This window comes from Gasterosteus aculeatus, chromosome 10, assembly GCF_964276395.1.
Source record: "Gasterosteus aculeatus chromosome 10, fGasAcu3.hap1.1, whole genome shotgun sequence".
Taxonomy (NCBI): domain Eukaryota; kingdom Metazoa; phylum Chordata; class Actinopteri; order Perciformes; family Gasterosteidae; genus Gasterosteus; species Gasterosteus aculeatus.
This window is the reverse complement of record NC_135697.1, coordinates 10,089,689-10,109,149: the sequence shown is the minus strand read 5'-3', so window position 1 is coordinate 10,109,149 and position 19,461 is coordinate 10,089,689. Positions and strand designations below refer to the sequence as shown.

The following is a 19,461-nucleotide window of genomic DNA, read 5'->3' as shown; positions in this document are numbered from 1 at the left end:
TGATACTTAATCTGACTTGTGCTCTCACACACACACACACACACACTCACACGCAGACCTGCAGGCAGGTATGCGTATGAACACACACACACACAAACACGGGGCTTACGCAAGCCTCGGCCAGCCATGCCTAGGGTAGTCATAACACACGGTGGAGACACGCCACCACAACAAGATGTTAAGGGTCAAATAATGATTCCTAGGCAACGGTAGATGGGATTAAAACATGGGATTATATGTATTTGAGTTGAATAGATGTGGTGTTTGAAGAGTTGCACTGAAGCTGGAGATAAAAAGATTCAGTACCTGCCCCCTTTGCGTGTGTTCCAGGAACAGACACTGACCCGCCGGTGACATTTGTGTGTTCGAGGGGTTGAATGTTACATTACGCAAAGGTCAGAGAAGAGTAAACGGTTAGAGACGCAGATGGAGGGAAAAGGAGTTTTTTTTTCTCTCCCTTTCAAGGAGGAAATTAAAAAACGCTGGCAAAAACATGAGAATGTGAAGAGAACTCTTGCAGGAAATTCTTCTTGGCATGAGGTCGAGCTGTGTTTTGTGTGTGTGTGAGAGAAAGACAAGCAGTAGTAATGGGGAAAAAAAACAAGCCATCTTAATATGAAAAAAATGTGATCTTTATTCAACATCACCACACATATTTCTAATATACATATTTACACCTTTTGTACAATGAATATATCTGGTATGTAACCTGTCTGGACCAGAAATAGCCTCTAGGTTGTGTCACAAATACATAATTCACAGTGCAATATGAAGTCTGTGCACCCGCGTCAGTTTACTCTACGTGCCCCATCGATGTGCGACTCTTCTTGTCCAAACCAGGAACAAAATCCTAAATCTAAAAAAAAAAGGAAAAAATGAGGAACAATTCAGATTGTCACAAACCCATTCCCATCTGTTATCTCGAGCAGATGAGAGAAAATAATTACAGAACTGCAGCAGACGTTTTATTAGCCCACTGGTTGACCCCAAAAATGTAATGCACAGCGCTTCTCAGATATGCCAAAATGATTGTGCCAGAATGAAATAACTGGCTGCAGATCTAGTCTGCAAGGATAAACGTCACTGAAGCCCTGCATCCGCTTGTCACAATCCAAGATAAAACATCTTTTAGAACGCGGCGCATCATTTCTACCACTTTCATGTCTAATCTCCTTGGATTCATCTTTCAACAGCGAAAACAAATAATAAAAAGGGGAAAAAAGTACCATAAAAAGAGGCGAAACAGTCGGAACAGATTCTTCCGTCCAAGGTCATGACCGTTTCCTACAGACCCGCTCTAGTGTTGAGTCATCATTAGACGACAACCACCATCAAATATCGCCTGAGTGCCAGTGATTCAGAGCCATTCAGTTTATGAAACACAGTGATACGGGCACGACACTCACACAGCGTTCCAACCGACAAAAATGTTCAACTGCGCAACTGAGAGAGGTCTTCATTTTTCTGAAGTGGGTTTCTTTCTGACTGGGCTGTTCCTGAACTGGATATTTGACACATCTGTTTAAAAAAACAAAACAAAAAAACAACATTGTTGGATTGAGATAACTAGTTGCGTTGTAATTCAAGTGTATTCAAGCATTTTAACTGTCTGTTTGTTTGAATTCCTTCCCACTGAAACGCAGCATGTCGGACCGTTTTTGAAAAAGCATTAGCTGTGGCTAACTGATGGATCAACGTCCCATTAGCCAGACACTTCCGGGTCTGACGCGACCCCTTTTAGATGATACTATATTTAGAGCCTGTTTTTGAAGAGTTAAAGGGTTTAGCCCGTTTAAAATGTCTTCCTTCCTCAACTAGCCACCTCGCGTTACTAAGTGTGTAGGACTTTCTAGTGAGCTTTACACTAGTAACGTCCTGCCGTTCTCCACCTTCTGCGAATGCTGTGAGATTTGTAAAACTCTCGACTTGCTGGCACGTTGCCAGATTGGCAGCGAGACACCTCTCCTCGCGTCCCCGCCGAGCGTGACGCATCCGTCCTCTGCTAAGCGTCTTTCTCACTCCATGACACTGCCTGCTGCGAGACGTCGAGCTTGTGCTTCCTCGAGCCGGACCGGTGAGTCAGCCCGGCGGAGCCTCCAGCCTGGTCAGAGACTAGATTGAGAGGAACGGCGCCACGTCTCCTCGCCTCCCATTCAAGATTCGTCGGAGAGCCTCGAGAGCCCCGGCTGAGAGGAGGCATCGGTGACTATCGTTTGCCGTGGGTTAATTCTCTGTGATACTCTCACAGTAGCCTGTGGGACGTAATCCGGCAAATTCAAGTCACTGTTATTTCTTTTAGCACCAAATCGATTGGCAAATATACATTAAGAAACGTAAAGAATGATCATTGAACAATGCCCTTAGCAAGTAACACGCATACGACAACAAACTACAGTACAGTGGGTTCTCGTAGAAAGCTTGAGGGTGTAAGTACACTCAATTCTACACAAATGGGTTTCTAAAACGTGCCATTGGTAAAAACACAACAATGGGTCCCTCATAGCAGTTCCCGTCTTGGTCCCTCGGCAAGTCTCAGCTGAATCGAGTCCGTCAGCAGAACAAATCCTCATCCTCTTCCACCTCAAAGGACGGCACCATCTGTTCTGCTGAGCTCACTTCCTGTTCTCCCGGTGCCACTTCCTGTGACGACGGCGGCTGGTGGAACCACGGGTGATCGAGCAGCTCGCCGGCCGTGAGTCTCTCCCAGGGCTCTTTCCTCAGCAGGCTCTGGAGCAGACACTTGGCCCTGGGCGACAGGCCCTCGGGCAAACAGCACTGGCCCCTGCGGATCTTGGAAAACAGCGTGGCCGGGTCCGGGTCGTGGAACGGGTAGCGGCCAACCAGCATGGTGTACAGCATGACCCCGAGGCTCCACATGTCGGCCATCTTGCCAGAGTAAGGCGCGGAGCCGCTGAGGATCTCGGGGCTGACGTAGGCGGGGCAGCCGTGGGTGTCGGACATGGAGTCGTCGCTCGGGTCTTCTAGGACGCGGCAGTCCTCCAGGCTTTCTAGTCTCACTCGGGTCCTGCCCAGAAAGGGTCACAACAGTGTCAGGGCATTTCAAAAGGACCTTTACTAAAAACTTTGACAATCATAAAAAAGAAGGTTTAGGGTCGTACGTTCCTTTGTGTTAGCTGCAGGTTTACTTAGTTTTGAGAATCACATTTCTACAGAGCCGAGAGGTTTAGTCGCATCTCGAGCGCTTTGCAGTGAAACCAAAGAGTTGGAAGTCAATCGCACCCTCTAAATCTGAATGTGGCAAAGCAGAATACTTTTTGCATAACGTCACGGTGTGGTGTGCTTTGCAGAAAATGATGTCATTTCGTAGAAGACCGATACTGTTGGCGTGTGTGAAGGGTGTTTTCTAACAGTTTATTTAAACACTGTCAAGCATCCTTCCTTGAGTCTTGCACAGCAGACACACACACACAGACAACCAATCCCAAGACACCAATGAACTTTCTATGACCTAAATGCACAACAGTGAGTACAGTTTGAGAATTAGAGCTACAGGAGCACAATTATAATGACTTCCTGCCACACACGGTCGCCCGCACGCTCACGCACAAGAATATACAACTCCTCCTCATCCCCTACTCGCACTCAAAATGCTATATTTAGCCCGGTTAATGGCGGGACGATGCGTTTAGTCCAGCTCTGGTGCAAGACAATGGACGTGCCCTGATTATAATTCCACTTTGATTTGCGCCTCCTTGAGGTCTTCTCTGCCAAGACCAACACAGTGATTGTGGATTTATCAAGTACTGTGCTGCTTTATCTCACACTCAGAGGGTCGACTGAATCAGCGAGACACTTCAGTTGTCAGACAGACAGGCTGGAGAGAAGAAATAATCAGCTAGAGTGGGGATCAAAAGACAGGGACTGGCAGAAAGACCAAGATAGAAAGCAAATGATATTTAAACACCAAGATAGTGGAGGAGATAAGTCAGGGGGAGGAGAGCGAGCGATGGAGACAGAAAAGGAAAGAACAGCGAGAGTAAGAGGGGTGGAGAGAGTGACTCATCCTTCTGTTGAGAGTACATTTCTCTCTCTCTCTCTCTCTCCGCGGCTATCTGCACCTGGGTCCCACACTCGCGGCGCCAGCCATTCCATAATTACCCTCAAATGGCTGTTGCCACATCAGTGACGCACGGGAAGGCCGGCCTAGCAGTGAGGCTCTGCATGCTTCACAGTGCTAGTCACTTTCCCTGAACTGGCTTTCCCAAATGCACTCGTGCGCGTGCGCGTGTGTGTGTGTGTGTGTGTGTGTGTGTGTGTGAGAGAGAGGGAGAGGGTAGCATTTGTCAAATAGTTGTGACTTTCTGTGTCCCGGGCTCGGGTGCTGCGCTGTTAGCAGGGTCACTGCGTCACAGCGGGACTGTTGGGGTTTGAGAGATGCCCCGAAAGACGGCATGACGAGATTAATGGGATCACGCAGATTGCAACATTTGAAGGGGACTTGTGTTGATGGCCGTCAAACAGTCCGTCTGTGATCGAGGGTCAACGGTAACCATCTCTGAGTGAACGAAAGCTTAATTTCTCACTATTGGCAAAATCTGCAGCGTTTTAGTTTTTCTCGGCCACATAACTGTAAGGTCATCCCCCAGTGCAATGCAGTGTGTCGCCAGCCAGTGTGTAAAGAGACGTTGAGAAAGACGTCATCCCTCAACTCCGGGGTCAAGTGGGTCATGTGGAAGCACCAGGGTCAATGTTGCAATGCTGTCATTCCGCTAACGAAAGACGGAATCACAGGCTAAAGACATTGAGCTGGCACCGAGCGTTTAATCCGTGCTCCTACAGACATGTACGGACACACACACACACACACACACAAGCACAAAGGAAGAAAATGAGCTGCTCAGCCCCCCTCCTCCACTCCCCCTCTGCACATATACTCTGTGACTCATCGCTTTGCAGCCGTGTGGCTATGAGAGAGACACAACCGACTTCAACTTCTCTCACTGGCTGTCTGCTCTCATTCATCCAGCTTGACCCCGCTAGCCCAGAGGTCACGGGCTGGAGAATGTTAACGTTGAGAAGTCTCCACGGAAAAGGGCCTTTTGGAAAGCCGCTGGGGTTGGGGGGGCGGGCGTGGGGGTTGTGCTACACCGTCGGGCGCTAAAAGGAAATCGTGTGACGCGAGGGCTAAGAGGCGACAAATACTTTTTGTAAGCAAAGGTTTTGTGTGTCTCCCTGAAGCAAATGTTCAGAGATGCAGACGTTAAGGTGTGTGGGAGCCAGTTCAGCCAGCAAAGCCTTTGACCTGCTCCATTATGCATGCATGCAAGTTTATGTCAATGAATCCCTGTTGACAGCATCAGTTATTCTGTATTGTAGTGATGATGTAATTCATGAATAAATAACGAACGATGAATATATTCTGAGATATACACCGCAGAAGGGGCTGATTGTCTCATTCACCAGCTTCGTCTCGCAGCTCTGCCAAACCGCCACCCACCGCATTCACACGTGCGTGTGCGCACACACGCTAACCAGCAAAACAAAAAACGTGCGTACAAAGAGACACGTCGGGAGGCAGACAGAGAGGGAGAGAATCTGGGAAGCTTTACAGTCTGCCTCCACAAGAACAGAACCTCCTACTCTATCTGCGCCCACATTGAATATGTGCACACATGGCCCGTGTGTGCGGGTCCGCTGCTGCTCTGCATGCAATAAAGTCCCACAGCATCCAAATAAAGTCAACTGGGTTTTTTTTTTTTTTTTTTAGAGCTGGAGGAAAGTTAAATAAATGACCACGATGCTGAGTGGGTGCACGGCAACAATACAAGAGAAGAAAAAGTTTTGTGTGTTTTAAGTGTGTCGTTAGGGATGTGCGCGGCTTCTCACCTTTTCTCGTCTGCGAAGACAAACTTTCGCAACTTGAGGTCGCCCAGCACGATGCCGGCCTGGTGGCAGTGCGCCACGGCCACGGCCGCCTGGCGGAAGAGCCTGCGGGCGCGCTCCTCGTCCAGCCTGCGACAGCTTTTCACCAGGGTGTGCATGTCCCCAAAGTCCTTGTCCAGGAACACGTAGGCTCTGCGCTCGCCGATGATGATGTCCCTGACTCCGGCCACATTCTCGTGGGCCGGTAGGATCCCATAGGCCCGGATCTTCTCCTGGTACACCCCCATATCAAAGACCTGAGAGAGGAGGAGAGAAATTAGGAGGATGTCGGCGGGAGGGGGGAGTCTGTGTGTGTGTGCATGTAGGCGGAGGAGGAGGCAATGGGTTAGTGTTTTTTTTTAATCATCTGAGGAAACGAGCACGCATATTTGGCAGCGGTTCAAACACCCCCCCCGCCCGTCCTCGCCCTCCCCTCAAAAAAGCGACGCGTTGGATATGCTTTGATTCCAGCTGCTTTTGCAAGAGCGTGCATGACCAATGAATTAGCAAAGCACGAAGCGATTCACTTTATTAATCAACAAAGCCAAACGCCCGCGGACCCGTTCAGCAAAACAAACACTCGGGTCTGAAGCAGCGGAGGGCGCGCTGTTGTTACCGCGTGGCGTATTGCAGTGACGTGTATGCAAATGAGTGCATTTGACAGACACGGTGTGGGCCCGCGGTGGCCAGGACAGGCAAAATACCTATTCAAAATAATCCAATGTGGTTCCGATTTTTTTTTTAAATACCCCTCCAGTTATTACGCAAAGTGCGAGACATTTAACGTGGCGACATTCGGTGAGCAAGTCTGCTGACTCCCGATGACACGTCGGATCGCACTGTAAGAGAAGCGAGACGTCTCGAAACACCATTCATTCAAAGACGATTGCACATCGACGCGGATTGCGCATACGCGCGTACCTTGCACAGCTGCTCGTCGCCGGTGTCGGTGTTCATCGCGCTGTGCACGCTCTCCCGGTCCGTTAGAGGTAGAAGCAGGAACGGTCCTATCCGGGATGGCCCCTGGTGGGTCGTCGGGCTGGAGCTTGAGACGGGGCTGACCGGGGAACCGGGAGAGGTGCCCAGGAGCCCCTGCGTGTCCCCCGCGTCGGCGCTCAGCCTGGCGCATTTTGCCGGCGGTTGATCGTCCGAGTCCAGCCGCTTGTGCGCGACTCTCGCGGTGCGCACGCGGGGTGCCGGGCTGCTCCACTGCAAGTTCATGCTGAAATATTCACCATCAAAGCAATGAAAAAAAAAATGAAAAAACCCGAGACCCCCGAATGGTTTGGAATGTGTCGTTTCTTCTTCTTTAGAATAAACTGCACACGTTGCGCTTCATTTCTCCTCGTTGCGCCGTCAATGAAACTTTCAGGAATAATCCGAGCCAGGGAGCGAATGCCCGAATGCCTCTGAGGTCCGTGTACTTCTGGTGAGAAAAATCCCCCCTATCCCTCAGGAGTCCAGACTGAGAGAAGGAGAGAGAGAGGGGGGAGAGAGAGAGAGAGAGAGAGAGAGAGATGGGAAGAAGAGAGAGAAAAAAGGGAGAGAGAGAGAGAGACAGAGACCGCCTCACGCTCCGAGAGAGGCAGAGAGTGAGTGAGCTCCGGTGATGTTGAGCTCAGAGCTCAAACACTCCGCCCGACCAGTCCAGCCTCCTGGTGACACAACCATTGAGCAATCCTGTAATGACACCGACTGCAGCGCAGCTCTGATGAAACAGCCGGCAGTATTACCTTTCACAGAAGACGTGCGTGACCATATGCTGCAGACATGAATGCTTTAAAAAAAAAAATTAATCCCCCCCCCCTACACCCCTCCCCCTCTTGTTTATTTGTGATGAGGTAGACATTCTCCAGATTTTGCTGAAGCTGGAAAACCAAACAAAAAAAAAAAAAAACTTACCATGTGAGAGGAATGAAGAAATCATGTGCTTTCATGGCTCACATGTTTTAGACAATAATTAACAATCTTTAAAGATCTCTCTTGGACTCCTGTTGTTCCTTAATGCTCAGTCGTTTATTGCGACCACAGCGCTCCTGCACGGCACCTGAGCTCATTTGCCTTCCAAACGTTCGGCCTCGGGTGTGAACTACAGGCCGCACAAAGCTCCAGTGTATGAGCCTTAACTCTGGCTCTAACATCACCACGACATTTTCCTACGCGGGGCTTGTTTGTTATGTGGACGTGACTCACCCTCATAAAGCTTTTCTGGATGCTGGGCAATAAGCATTCACATAAAATGTGCCAGCGCGGCTCGGTAAACAACACATCATATGGCAACTGGGCTCCCGGGGGGGGGGGGGGGGGGGGTTAGAACTACTGTACTTGTCGACACAAATGGGCAAGCCAATGGTGTGAAAACAATACCTTGGAAACAGTACGATGAATAAACTATGGACTGATACTTCTGAGTGTGAGAGCCAGACTTTTGAAGTGCGATTAAAAAAACACGCATGACCATGTGCGTGTTGCGCAAGACTTCTCTTTTTTTTCCACTGCTGTAAGTTACACAAACCCACTGCACCAGCTGGCATGTGTGTCTGTGTGCGCCTGTAAGCACTATCGCCCCTATTTTATACACCCCCCCCCCCCCCCCCCCCCCTCCCCTTCCTGCCAAACAGAAGCGTGCCGTTCCGAACCATTTATTTCCACATTTCCAACACAGTTCCTGCCACAAGAGGTCACACACTTAACCGGGTCACAGGAGCTCGACTCAGCTCGACTCGGAAAAGGTCATATGAACCTGTCTCAGCAGGCCCTCCAAACACGGATGAGCTGCAGATTCCACAGAAATGATGGCTGTTATTTTTAGGCCCGGCATTCTTTCTTCGTGCAGTGGTCGTCCCATAAGGTGACTCACCAGCTGATTGATGTGTGCGTGCGTCTCCGTGAGCAAGTGTGTTTGTCATGCTGTCGAGCAGGCACAGGAACAGGTTTCCTCTCGCCGCGGCCCCTTGCTCTGCTTTTTAAGAAGTTCAAAAAGCAGGATGAACAGTCACTGCGGGAATGGGCGGCGGCGGCGGCGCCGTGGAAGCCTGACAGATTTGTTGTTATCTGACGATGTTCTGGACCTGGTGTGTCAGTGCTGCATCAACGGGATGATGCACGTTTGTTGCTTGTTTATGTGTGACAGTGTTTAGGTGTACACTGGAAAAACTGACTTTTTTGTATTGGCTTTGATAAATACAGTGTGTGTGTTTGTTAGCATGTGTGGGATACGACGATTTGTTCCAACGTAATGGAATTGGACTCATCCAATGGACTCATCACTCAAGGTCACACCCTACAAAACATGTGTAAACTGTAGATTCACCAATGGTTTATGTTGCTGGACCGGAGGATGGAGCATCATTGGTCGGGCAGGGTGTCCATTTATTGTGAATGTATATATATGTGTGTGTGTGTTTGTGTGGCGCTGTGTAGCTACGTCAGTTGTGAGAGAAAAAAGCATTCAGGGTTTGCCTTGTTGTAATTAGCAGAGTCACTCGCCATCTGCAGCGCTAAAGAGAGGCTGGGAATTGATCGAGTTATTCTTCATCTGAGCGGCTCTCAGCTAAAATGTAGATTTGAGACTACAGTCAAAATGATGACTTGCAACTGACTGTCAGCGAAATTTGTTTTTCTGGTGACCCTTTTTTTTGGTACAGCAGACGTCAATCAAAAGATATTCGTGCACATCCAGCCAATGTAAGTGTTTTTTTCCTCTCCCGGCGACCCAGACGAGTTAACAAGCTTTGAACATTGAATTAAAACTGTTAACACCAGATGTTAGGAAACTCTAAACTCCTGTTTTCCAACAGGATCACAACTCTTTAAAAGCAAACGCTAACCTTGAAAAGCAACAAGCTAAATTTTCAAAGGTTTTTCAGCTAACAAGCGTTATCAATTGTGTTGAGTTTAACTTTCAGCAAATGCGTCCGTGGTTGCTTCTGTTAACTTTAAATACTGTAGATAGTTGGCATACACAGATGAATATGTATTTGAAATTCATCAAAGGCTTTTACAAGGACACATATCATTTTGGTGATTTTAACAGCTGCCGTTGCTACTAGCAACCATGGATGCATTCATCGGCGACTCACCGGTTATTACTTTCTAAGCTGAAAGGGCGGCAACTCCTATGGTCGCAAGCTATTATCGGGGTGCACTACCACTGGCCAGCAAAAACAATGCTCCGCTTGTAGCATCCTTTATAAATCTCTGAAAACTCAGGGGGCCTCACGGCAAACGTGCAGATCCCGCTCGCTGTGATACTTCAGTCTACGTCATATTCTCGAAACCTGCAGCTCATTGGGTAACCAGTGCCTTTCTCCACTATACTGCACATTACGAGCATTCAAACGAGCAGGTGAATGGACCTCCTGCTCTCCTTCCATCATGGATCAACCAAACTCGAAACAGCAAAAACAAAAATGGTGTAATAGTGCGCTGTGGCAGTATTCCCACTGCTGATGCCGTTTGAAATGATCCTGATGCCAATAATTGTAATGTAGCGAGGAGTTTAACAACTGCTGGAATGGAATGGGAACGCTGAGTCAGAGATTCACTGTCATCTTGATCTTGATGATTTCTTCCAATAAGTGTAATAAATGCATGTGCGCTTAATCTGTAACGTGTAATGATTTCGTGTTCACTCAACTGAAAAAGTGTGAAATCCATCCGTCTCCGTGTCCTATGTCTCCGCCTGGCTCGGATTGCTGCAGGCCTACATGAGGAAACGCGCATTTTCACTGCGAAACGGAGGCGCGCTTCCTCGGCCGGTTTCTGTACAAACCGCGTGATACGTAATTAGGCGTATTTCACACATCCCCTCCCGTGAATGCATACGCATGATATGGAAAGCATAATTTGCCTTTTTCAGTTTCTGCGACAGCCATTCTGGGCTTTGATGTCAGTGCGGCTTGTTTGTACTTACCTCGCCGTGCTTTTACGCGCACATTGCGAAACAAATACGCCTGGAGTGAGCGCAAAAGTGAAACTACACGAGGCCCTCCGAGTCCATGTCGTGGTATTTGACGTTCCGTTCATGACCACAATAACGTTTTTGTAAGCCTCTGGTGACTTGTAGGCTGTAACAACAACATGCTGGGTTCTTCCACCAAATGCATGCATCTGCTCACTGGATATTTGACCACGTGCCAATGTATGCTACCCATTCTGCAATGGCACAGGGATCTACAAAGTCAATTGGTCTACGTTGCAATAACAATTGTTGGTGGTTGATGCAGAACTTGACAATCTATTGCTCTTCTCTATTCTTCTGTTTCCAAAGTCATGCACCTAATCACTGTCTACAGACTGCGACAGATTGTATTGGATGACGGGGATAGATGCCCTTGGGCTGAACAATTTCCTTAAAAATAACCTTTTTTGTTGACACTTCAAAACATTTCCACATTAAGAAATTGTAGTCACGTGAATCTCTTTTTTTCCTTCCTGACGGCTCGACATGAACACAATATCAGCTGTTAGAGTTTGACAGTGAGCCAGCATTCACAATACAAGGTCACTCAAACAGCAGCAGTTAATTAAGCCACCATTTATATTATTTACACCCATGGTTTTACTGTGAAGATTACAATGCTGTTCTGTTAAAATAAGCTACCCAGTGGTGGATAAATCGATTTAACTAAATGTTCATGCATAGCTGTTTTGCCGTCAAGATATGGACTGGAAGACGTCGGCACATTGCACCCGGGAGGCCTTCGTCTATGCAAAGACACAAAATGAGTGTATCTGTAACTGGTATGCAATACGATAACATACTAACAGCAGAACTTCAAACTCATATCGGAGCATCTGAAAAGGCACTTAATGAAAGAAGGAAGTCATGAAACTGTACGCAACATCAGTCTTTTTATAAGTCCACCATCTTCCTCTATTGGTATCCACCGCCTATTATGAGTGAGTGGAACCTGTTTACTGCAAATATACAGTATGTTGACTGCTTTTACCATTGTTTCTTTGTACAGCTCACAATTGACTATGAATGCAGAACTAGGGAGTGAGAGTTAGAAGTGGGCCACTGGCCACTTACCCTTTCCATAAATTCTGCCTTTGGAACAACATAAATACTCCTCTTGCCTACTGTATATCTTATCATAGCTTCTCGATACTGTGAACCGTTTGAGCTCAAACGTTGAAGTCAAATCCAGGAATTGTCATCAGCCCACTCTAACCATCTCCACTGAATTTGATGTGTATTTTCACAACCTTGGCTGACCTGAAGGACGATCAATCAAACCAGGAGCTGAGACGGGGGATTGTTTCATGTGGATGGACTCCAGACTGTAGTCTGGCTAAAAGATTCGGTCCTCCTTCTCTAGTTTTCCCAATCTGTCAATCACTATTGCTTTGATCTGAGCAAGGGGGGATTGGATTTGAGACACTGGATTCTTGGCAGCGTAAATGTTTTGTTCGGTTCAAAATCAAGTTTAATACATACTTTCGATTTTGATATCATGTTGTGCTTGGATTTTACAGCTCATGAACTCTAATCGTTTTTACATAGGAACAAAGACCTACTTATTGTTCCCCATTGAACCAAATCATTTGTTCTCAAAAATGGGAGTTGTCAAGTTTTAATATACTCAGCACAGAGACTTCCCTAAAGGTCTTCTGAGAAGTTATAAAGTTTTGACGGAAACTAAAATTCTTTGTTTTGCAATGAATAATGTGGAATTTGGAGAACCGATGAGGATTCATTATTGAATGGATAAAACATACAGTATACATCTTTCAAATATGAAACATAACACATTGACTGTGGGGATGTTGTACAACTTCATCTTTTCCAAATGATATATATTTCTGAAATACAAAATAAATTCCAAGTTTGACCATTTAATTGATTTGACTGTATGATTGATTGAAATCCTCCTGTACTGTACGTCTGCACCGCAGTACTTTTAAAGCGGAACTCATTTATTTCCTTTGTGGCCTTCTAATATGTAGAAAATGTATTGGGAAAGGTCCCCCCCCTCCCCCGTCAAGCCTTCATCAGCAGAATTTCACTTGAAAAGATTAGCTTACTTCCCTTCATGTCCCAAGAACATACTTTCACAACTCTGTCTTTATCAATCACCCTTCGACACATGATTTCACTGAAATAGTTGGCTTTACCCTCAGAACTCCACTCCGGGATGACTCAAGGGGTTTCCTGTTGCTAATGGGAAGCGGATCACATTTGTGCACGCATGCATGCGTGCGTGTGCGTCCCTGTGTGTGTGTGTGTGGTCACAACAACACACACGTCACCGCCATACTGTCACCAGCCCTTCACTGAGGTTACACAATCTGTCCCTGCTCAGCCGAGACTGGGCCATGATGTCAGCCCCAGTGGACTGAGAAATTGCAGTTTGACAAAAGGAAACAAGAAGTGAGAAAACAAATTGGACGGTAAATCAATCACGTTTTGTGGGAGAGGAGGGCGGTAGAGTTTTGATCAAAGTTTGAATGACGAGGTTAGTTCCTTTTATGAAAAAAGACGGGAAATAAATTTAAATTTAAAAAAGTCTACAGCCATTCTAAGGCTTTCGGCATAGTCCTGCATGGTAAAAGTCACACCGCGTGTGTTCTTTATAAATCCATGGTACTTCCTGTATGCATTGTGATGCTAGCTTGTTTATGTGAAGCAGGTCATATGTTTACCTGTATTTCAGCTTGTTAGCTTGTAAACATTCAACAGGAAACGCACACCTAAAGTACACCTAGTTGTCATGGTGATTCCCGTTAAACCCCAAATGTTAACCTCGTGTAAATGTCAGAGAATCACCAGCATTGTTAAGATATTGTACATGTCCGTGCAAAGCCTCGCTACAAACGTTGAGATATTTCAACGTGGTGGACGACTAACCCACATTTCCATTTTCCAAGTCTCACTTACAATTTCTTGCATGTTTTTTTAGTCCGTCCTTCTCAATGTTTTTCTTTCACACAATTGTTGGCTTCATTGATTTATTTTTCCAGCATCGTTAATTTTTTATTCATTTTCCGTTAGGGCCTTGGAGATAAACTATGGCTTCTGTTCAGAAGGGCCATTCGCATTTTACATGCCAACACTCGATTATATTCTAAAGTAAGCAGATCGCCCGCATCTCTTCCTTTCAATAGGCGAGGATACCAAGTACGTCCTCCAGCCAAAACAAAACAGGTTGCACCGTCATGTGACCAATTCCTTCGACAAGTCCCATAACCCCCAACCTCCTTCTGAAGTGAGTCAACTGGTAGTAAACGTATCAAAGTGTGCGAGCACGAGAGGGAAAGAACGGCTTAGCTTTTGGAAAAAGCAATTAATTGCGGGATAATACTCCATGTAACAGGATTTCAATGAATGTTAGCGCTGCTCCGCTCCAAAAGGAGATTTATTCCCATAATCCTGTGATGAAAGGGACGACCAATTATTTCCCATGCATTGAAACACACTGCCTGAGCGAGCTGGGCCAGCGGGAGAAAGAGGAGGCGAGGAAAAGAAAGTGTTTGTGTGTACACACGCATACTTACTATTCAGCCAGCAACCTGTCACTCTTTGCAAATCACCTAACGCGGAGCTTTTAATGATATGATCGCTCTCCAACTCACGGGAGAAAGATGAAAGCCGAACATTGCTCCATTAACTTGCAGACTCCGCGGCTGCTGAAAATTAGGCCTCGTGTTTCTTGGCGTTTCATCAGTTTTGAAGGATGTGGAAAATGTGGGTTAACATTCATGAAGTTTGCGTTTGAGTTCCAACAGCAAAGTGTCATCATAAAGGAGTACACATGATGTTATTGAAACGCCTTTTCAAAGGATTTTATTAACAGACATTGGTCCCTGATGGACAACGTCCTAATTAAGGGCAGATAGTGGAGCAGAATGTGGCAAATTATTTCCCAGAGATGGTTGAAAGGCTTTAAACTGTTGAACCAGAACTTGTTTTTGTTTTCGCTGTGGTCCGTTGAAGAGGCTCCCAATAGTGCATTGATCTGCAAAAAAAAAAAATTGTTCTGCGCAAAGTTCTGATTTAATTTGCAAAAGAATTTCCATTTGTGGTGGTCCGGTCATAGCAGTGAAAACTAACATTTCCAAAAAGAGAATAATTACAGATAATATTATCCAGGGGAACGGCAACATTTCAGGAGGTGTGTAGCATGTGTTTTTTAATCCCTTCATTTTTATTTGGGCAAATAAAGGATTTGCCAAAGACATCAGACATTCAATTTTCACACACAGCTATTGCCAAAGTGTGTAAAGAAAACGATAGATTTGGATTTGGTTTCGAAGCTCTGTTTGTAGCTCTAATCAATGTTTGTTTCGTGTTTTTGCTCCTATCACTCAAACATCAGATAAGCCGGACAAGGTGCACGACGGGGATCGCCAAGTGTTTACAAACGTTTACGGAAGTGTGACAAACTATTACACTTCATCCATACAAAGTCCTCTGGATCACCAGATCCAAAGCTCTCACTGACGTTAAACTCGTGCGCAATTTTGTTGAGTGGTGATTCATTGTGCCCAAATTTAACCCACTCAGCCAGACCTGCGGGAAACAGGGTTTTGTCTCATTCCAACGAGCGCTGAGTCAGTGCGTCAGGATCTCTGCGGGTGCGTGACAGCCGAGCGGACGGCGCGTCCTGCAGCGCCTTCTTTCCGGGCACAGACGGGCTGCAGCTACTTACTTTAGTACCTCGTCTAGTGTGTTTTTGCGGCTTTGCTGCTGGATGCCCCCCCCCCCCCCCCCCCACACCCCCTTCCCCACTGGAAGAATTGCCCGCGTGTTGATGTGATGGAGCTGGTGCTGACTGAAGGCTCATATGTGTCTATAGGGCGTGGGAGCGGAGGTAATTAAGGTGTCAGGAAACATGCGTTATTAATCTTAACACGGCGTAATAATGGGGAGGCAGCGTGATCTGACACGCCCGGCTGCTTTAACAGCCCCGGTGTGTGTGTGTGTGTGTGTGTGTTTTCCTCGTATAATTATCTGCAAATTGGTTTTCTATGACAAAAACACGACAGGAACACGGTGTGTGTTTATGCTTTTGTGTCACTGAGAGTGAATCAATCGCAAAATGCATGATCTATTTCGGTGCGAGCGCTTTGAATGGCGAGTCCTGTAACACACGTACTATCTTGTTTTCCTTTCAGATTTGCCATTCAAAGCACGTCAAACACATGCCGAGGAGGGGGGGGGGGGGGGGGGCATTTGGAGGAGGGCAGTCGTGACAGGGCCATTCGTAATCACACCAACGAGGACAGGAGTTTTCAGTGGGCTGGAGAGGAGCTGTGCCTCTTTGTGCTGCAGTGTTGGTGCAGGACTATAAGGTGTGAAGGCAGGTTACCAGGCTGGGACTCAATGTGTAGTGTTGATCTTCCCTCATTGTTCCGTATTATGTCATTTCCCCCACAGGCTAATTTCTAAAGGCTTATCCGGTGCCTTTTTTCATTTTAATCCTGGTTGAGCGTTGGTGGAACAAGAGACTTGTGAGGGCTTATCAGGAAAGTTGTTGTCACAGGCGATGTACAAAGCCAAAAGCCGCAGGCTGCAAGGGGAAGAGATGCTCCTCACAAGTGGAACAGTATACTTCTCTTTGGAAACTTTCTTTATTCAGGCAGATAATTTCATGCATTTCCTCTGCAGATAACAAACTCCCTTATCAGTGAAATGTGTTGTATTGCAGTGGCATTGTCAATCATACAGTGTGTAAAATGAATGCGGTGATATTCGCTTGGATTATTTGAAGCACGCCAGGACCTGCATCAAGTACATTTGTAATTTCTCTTGTCACAACAATTTAAAAGACTCAGTGATGCAAAAACAGACTCTTAAGACAAATGCCAAATAATAGAATAAACCTCATTCTGGATGAACAGAAGTGCAGTTAACTTGTAGCAGACCAACGTCATTCTGAAAGTTGTGTCTCATTGTTTTTGCGTCTCCTGATCCTCAGCAGTTTTGCACTCAATAAACTCAAAGATCCGGCGAGGATTCTTGAAGTGTTTTTCCATCCTCAGGCGTGTTCCATTTTCGGTGGTCCGTGCTTTACTGAGCTTTTTCACGTGTTATCATTCTTCATCGCTCCTGGCTGTGCATCTGAAAGAACGGCTAATACCCGCGTGGAGGCTTGCCTGGAAAAGACGGGCAGAGTATTCAGCGTGAGAAGAGGAGGAGGAGGAGGAGGAGGAGGAAGAGCAGCTTTCTTCAGGGATTTCTGCACCTCATCAAGAGCTGCCGAGGTTGTGACGACGACCATTGGATCTAACGATTTCCTCATGTCAGGCACGTCACCGCTTGAGAGAATGAACCGCTTTATCTCCAAACCAGGAACCCAACTAAAGGATTTCCAGTTGTGAAAGAGGAACCTGTGCATTGGTGGCTAATTACACTGTGCAAAGACCTGAGAGCAGCTTGTGGTTTAGTAATAAAATCTTTAAATTAGCATATCGGACGGGATTAGGAAAGGTTGGGGCTTTTAATCCATGATGCCTCACATGCTCTATCTATAGACGTGAGGTCGAGTTCCAGACAAAGACCACCAACAGGCTGGTGGTAAACTAACTCAAACTCACTTTTGTCTCTTTGGGAGCTTGTGAATATTCACTTGTCCTGTATGCTCTGTTAAAAGAAAGGTGGAACATATCGGGAAACATTGGCGTTCTTGCCGGGAGCTATGCCGGGAGTGAGGTCAAGTTTTTTTTTCTTTCTTGTCTCTATGTTTTGTCTTGTCATTTCCCATTTTATTTTGAAAGATTAACCTACCCTTTGTTTCAGGTCACCTGCCCGTCCTCATGTGTCACCAGTCAAATTGTCTTCCCCGATTCCTGATTCCGTCCACCTGTTCCCCATTGCCCCCATGTGTCTTATAGTCTGCGTCTCCCTTTGTCTTGTGCCGGAGTGTTTTGACGCAGTGAGCCTCGCTTCCTTAGGAGTGATTTTTTGTTTAGTTTTCTTAAGAATGATTCATAGCATTTTTGCTTTTTCTCCAAATGGAGCGATTTTGAGTTTTCTTTAGGTATTCCTCTGTGAAGAGGGATTTTCTGTTTCTAGATAATTTCTTTCAGATTTTGTTAATAGGTTTCTTATAGGTTTTGTCATAGCTGTTTATTTTATCACCCAGTGTGGAAGAGCCTAATAAAGACGGCCTAATATGTTCACCCTTCTGCCCCTGAGTCCTCTTTAAAGTCCAGGTCTGACCGTAAGATCGATACCACTCGTGTCTTGTGAATATAGCGGTTCAGTATTATTGGTGTGTGTTAAAGTGTAAAGTCACGGGGAGTTGCTGTAAATGCTGAACTATTTTCTTGGCAAAGAGCAGTGACCTTATGCGTTGTTGTTGTTGTTTTTGTGAAGTTGCCAGGGAATCTGCTGTAATTAAAAATGTAGGGAAACACGTTTATCATTGAGGGTAAGATGACCGCATCAATGCCACTTTCACATCATAACGTCTGGAAACATGGAAATCAATCAATCAATACATGACTGGAAAAGGTCTTTGCCGGCACCGGTAATTTCCTGATGTTGGTCAAGGCCACCAAAAAAATGAGCACTTTCACTTCACAGAAACTCAAACATGTTCTAGAATCTGATATATGATCATGTTGTGCCAAACTGGCAGCTCTGTGACCTGCTCAGGACTCCACTGCTGGCAGGTGGCTGCAAGGCATCATGGTCTATATAAAACTTCATAGCCTCATAATAGCCTCATAAAACCCTGGCGGACTCTTGGTATTCATCTTTCACCATCTTTCGCAACTCTATGGAGCAATACCCCGAAAACAAATCTGAATTTTGACAGAGAAATGTATTGTTTACAGGCACAGCTATAAAACCTTCAAATTGTATTATCTTTATCATGAGACACCAGTGAACGGTTCACATCTGTGTCGCAAACAACACCTGGAGAAAGCGATCGGATCATTTGCAGTATCAGACTTTCTGTTTATTTGAAAGCTGTCAAGCGCGAAGATTTACTCAACCATGCGGTTTGTACTGTGAGCTGGTTCACGGTCCGAAGGTTGGGTTTAGTGTGCGAGAGGCTCGCCGAGGAGACAAGGGAAGGATCAGAGCCGGTTGCCCCGGTGCAACTAGGAGGCGGACTGTATGCACAACATGTTTGACCTCACAGGGGTATATATATATATATATATATATATATATATATATATATATATATATATATATATATATGCATGAATGGAAGCTTCAGACGCCAGAGTGTGTGTGTGCATTCTCACAGACGAGGAAGCACAGCAAGGACCTTTCCTACCCACACAGCACACACACACACACGCGGCGGGGATGTCCATTGTGTGTGTGAAAGTGTGTTCCTCTGCTTTTTTAACGGGAGGCCTTGTGGCCGGTGTACGTGTGCAGTTCACTGCGGCCGACTGACTTCTCCTCTTGGGAGAGCACAGACAGTGAAACTATACACTTCTCTTATGATTATCATTCTCCGCCGCATACGCACACCCCCCCCCCCCCACACACCCACACACACACACACAGAGGCCAAAAAGCTCCTCAAACACAAGCCAGATGTCTCCTGGAACAGTGTTGGAGATGAAATCTTATCCACCTCATTTTCAGAAGTGAACATTTTTCAC

The 19,461-nt window shown here is 46.3% G+C and overlaps 1 protein-coding gene across 1 annotated transcript; it reads right to left on the bottom strand.

Moving 5' to 3' along the window:
- Positions 1-610: 610 nt before the first annotated feature.
- Positions 611-7,675, bottom strand: trib1 (tribbles pseudokinase 1). The gene is made up of 3 exons (XM_040188674.2): positions 6,805-7,675; positions 5,848-6,140; positions 611-3,025 (listed from the first exon to the last, which is right to left on the bottom strand). Exons 1-3 carry the CDS (start codon positions 7,102-7,104, stop codon positions 2,551-2,553), a joined length of 1,068 nt encoding a protein of 355 aa, XP_040044608.2. The 5' UTR covers positions 7,105-7,675; the 3' UTR covers positions 611-2,550.
- Positions 7,676-19,461: the final 11,786 nt, after the last annotated feature.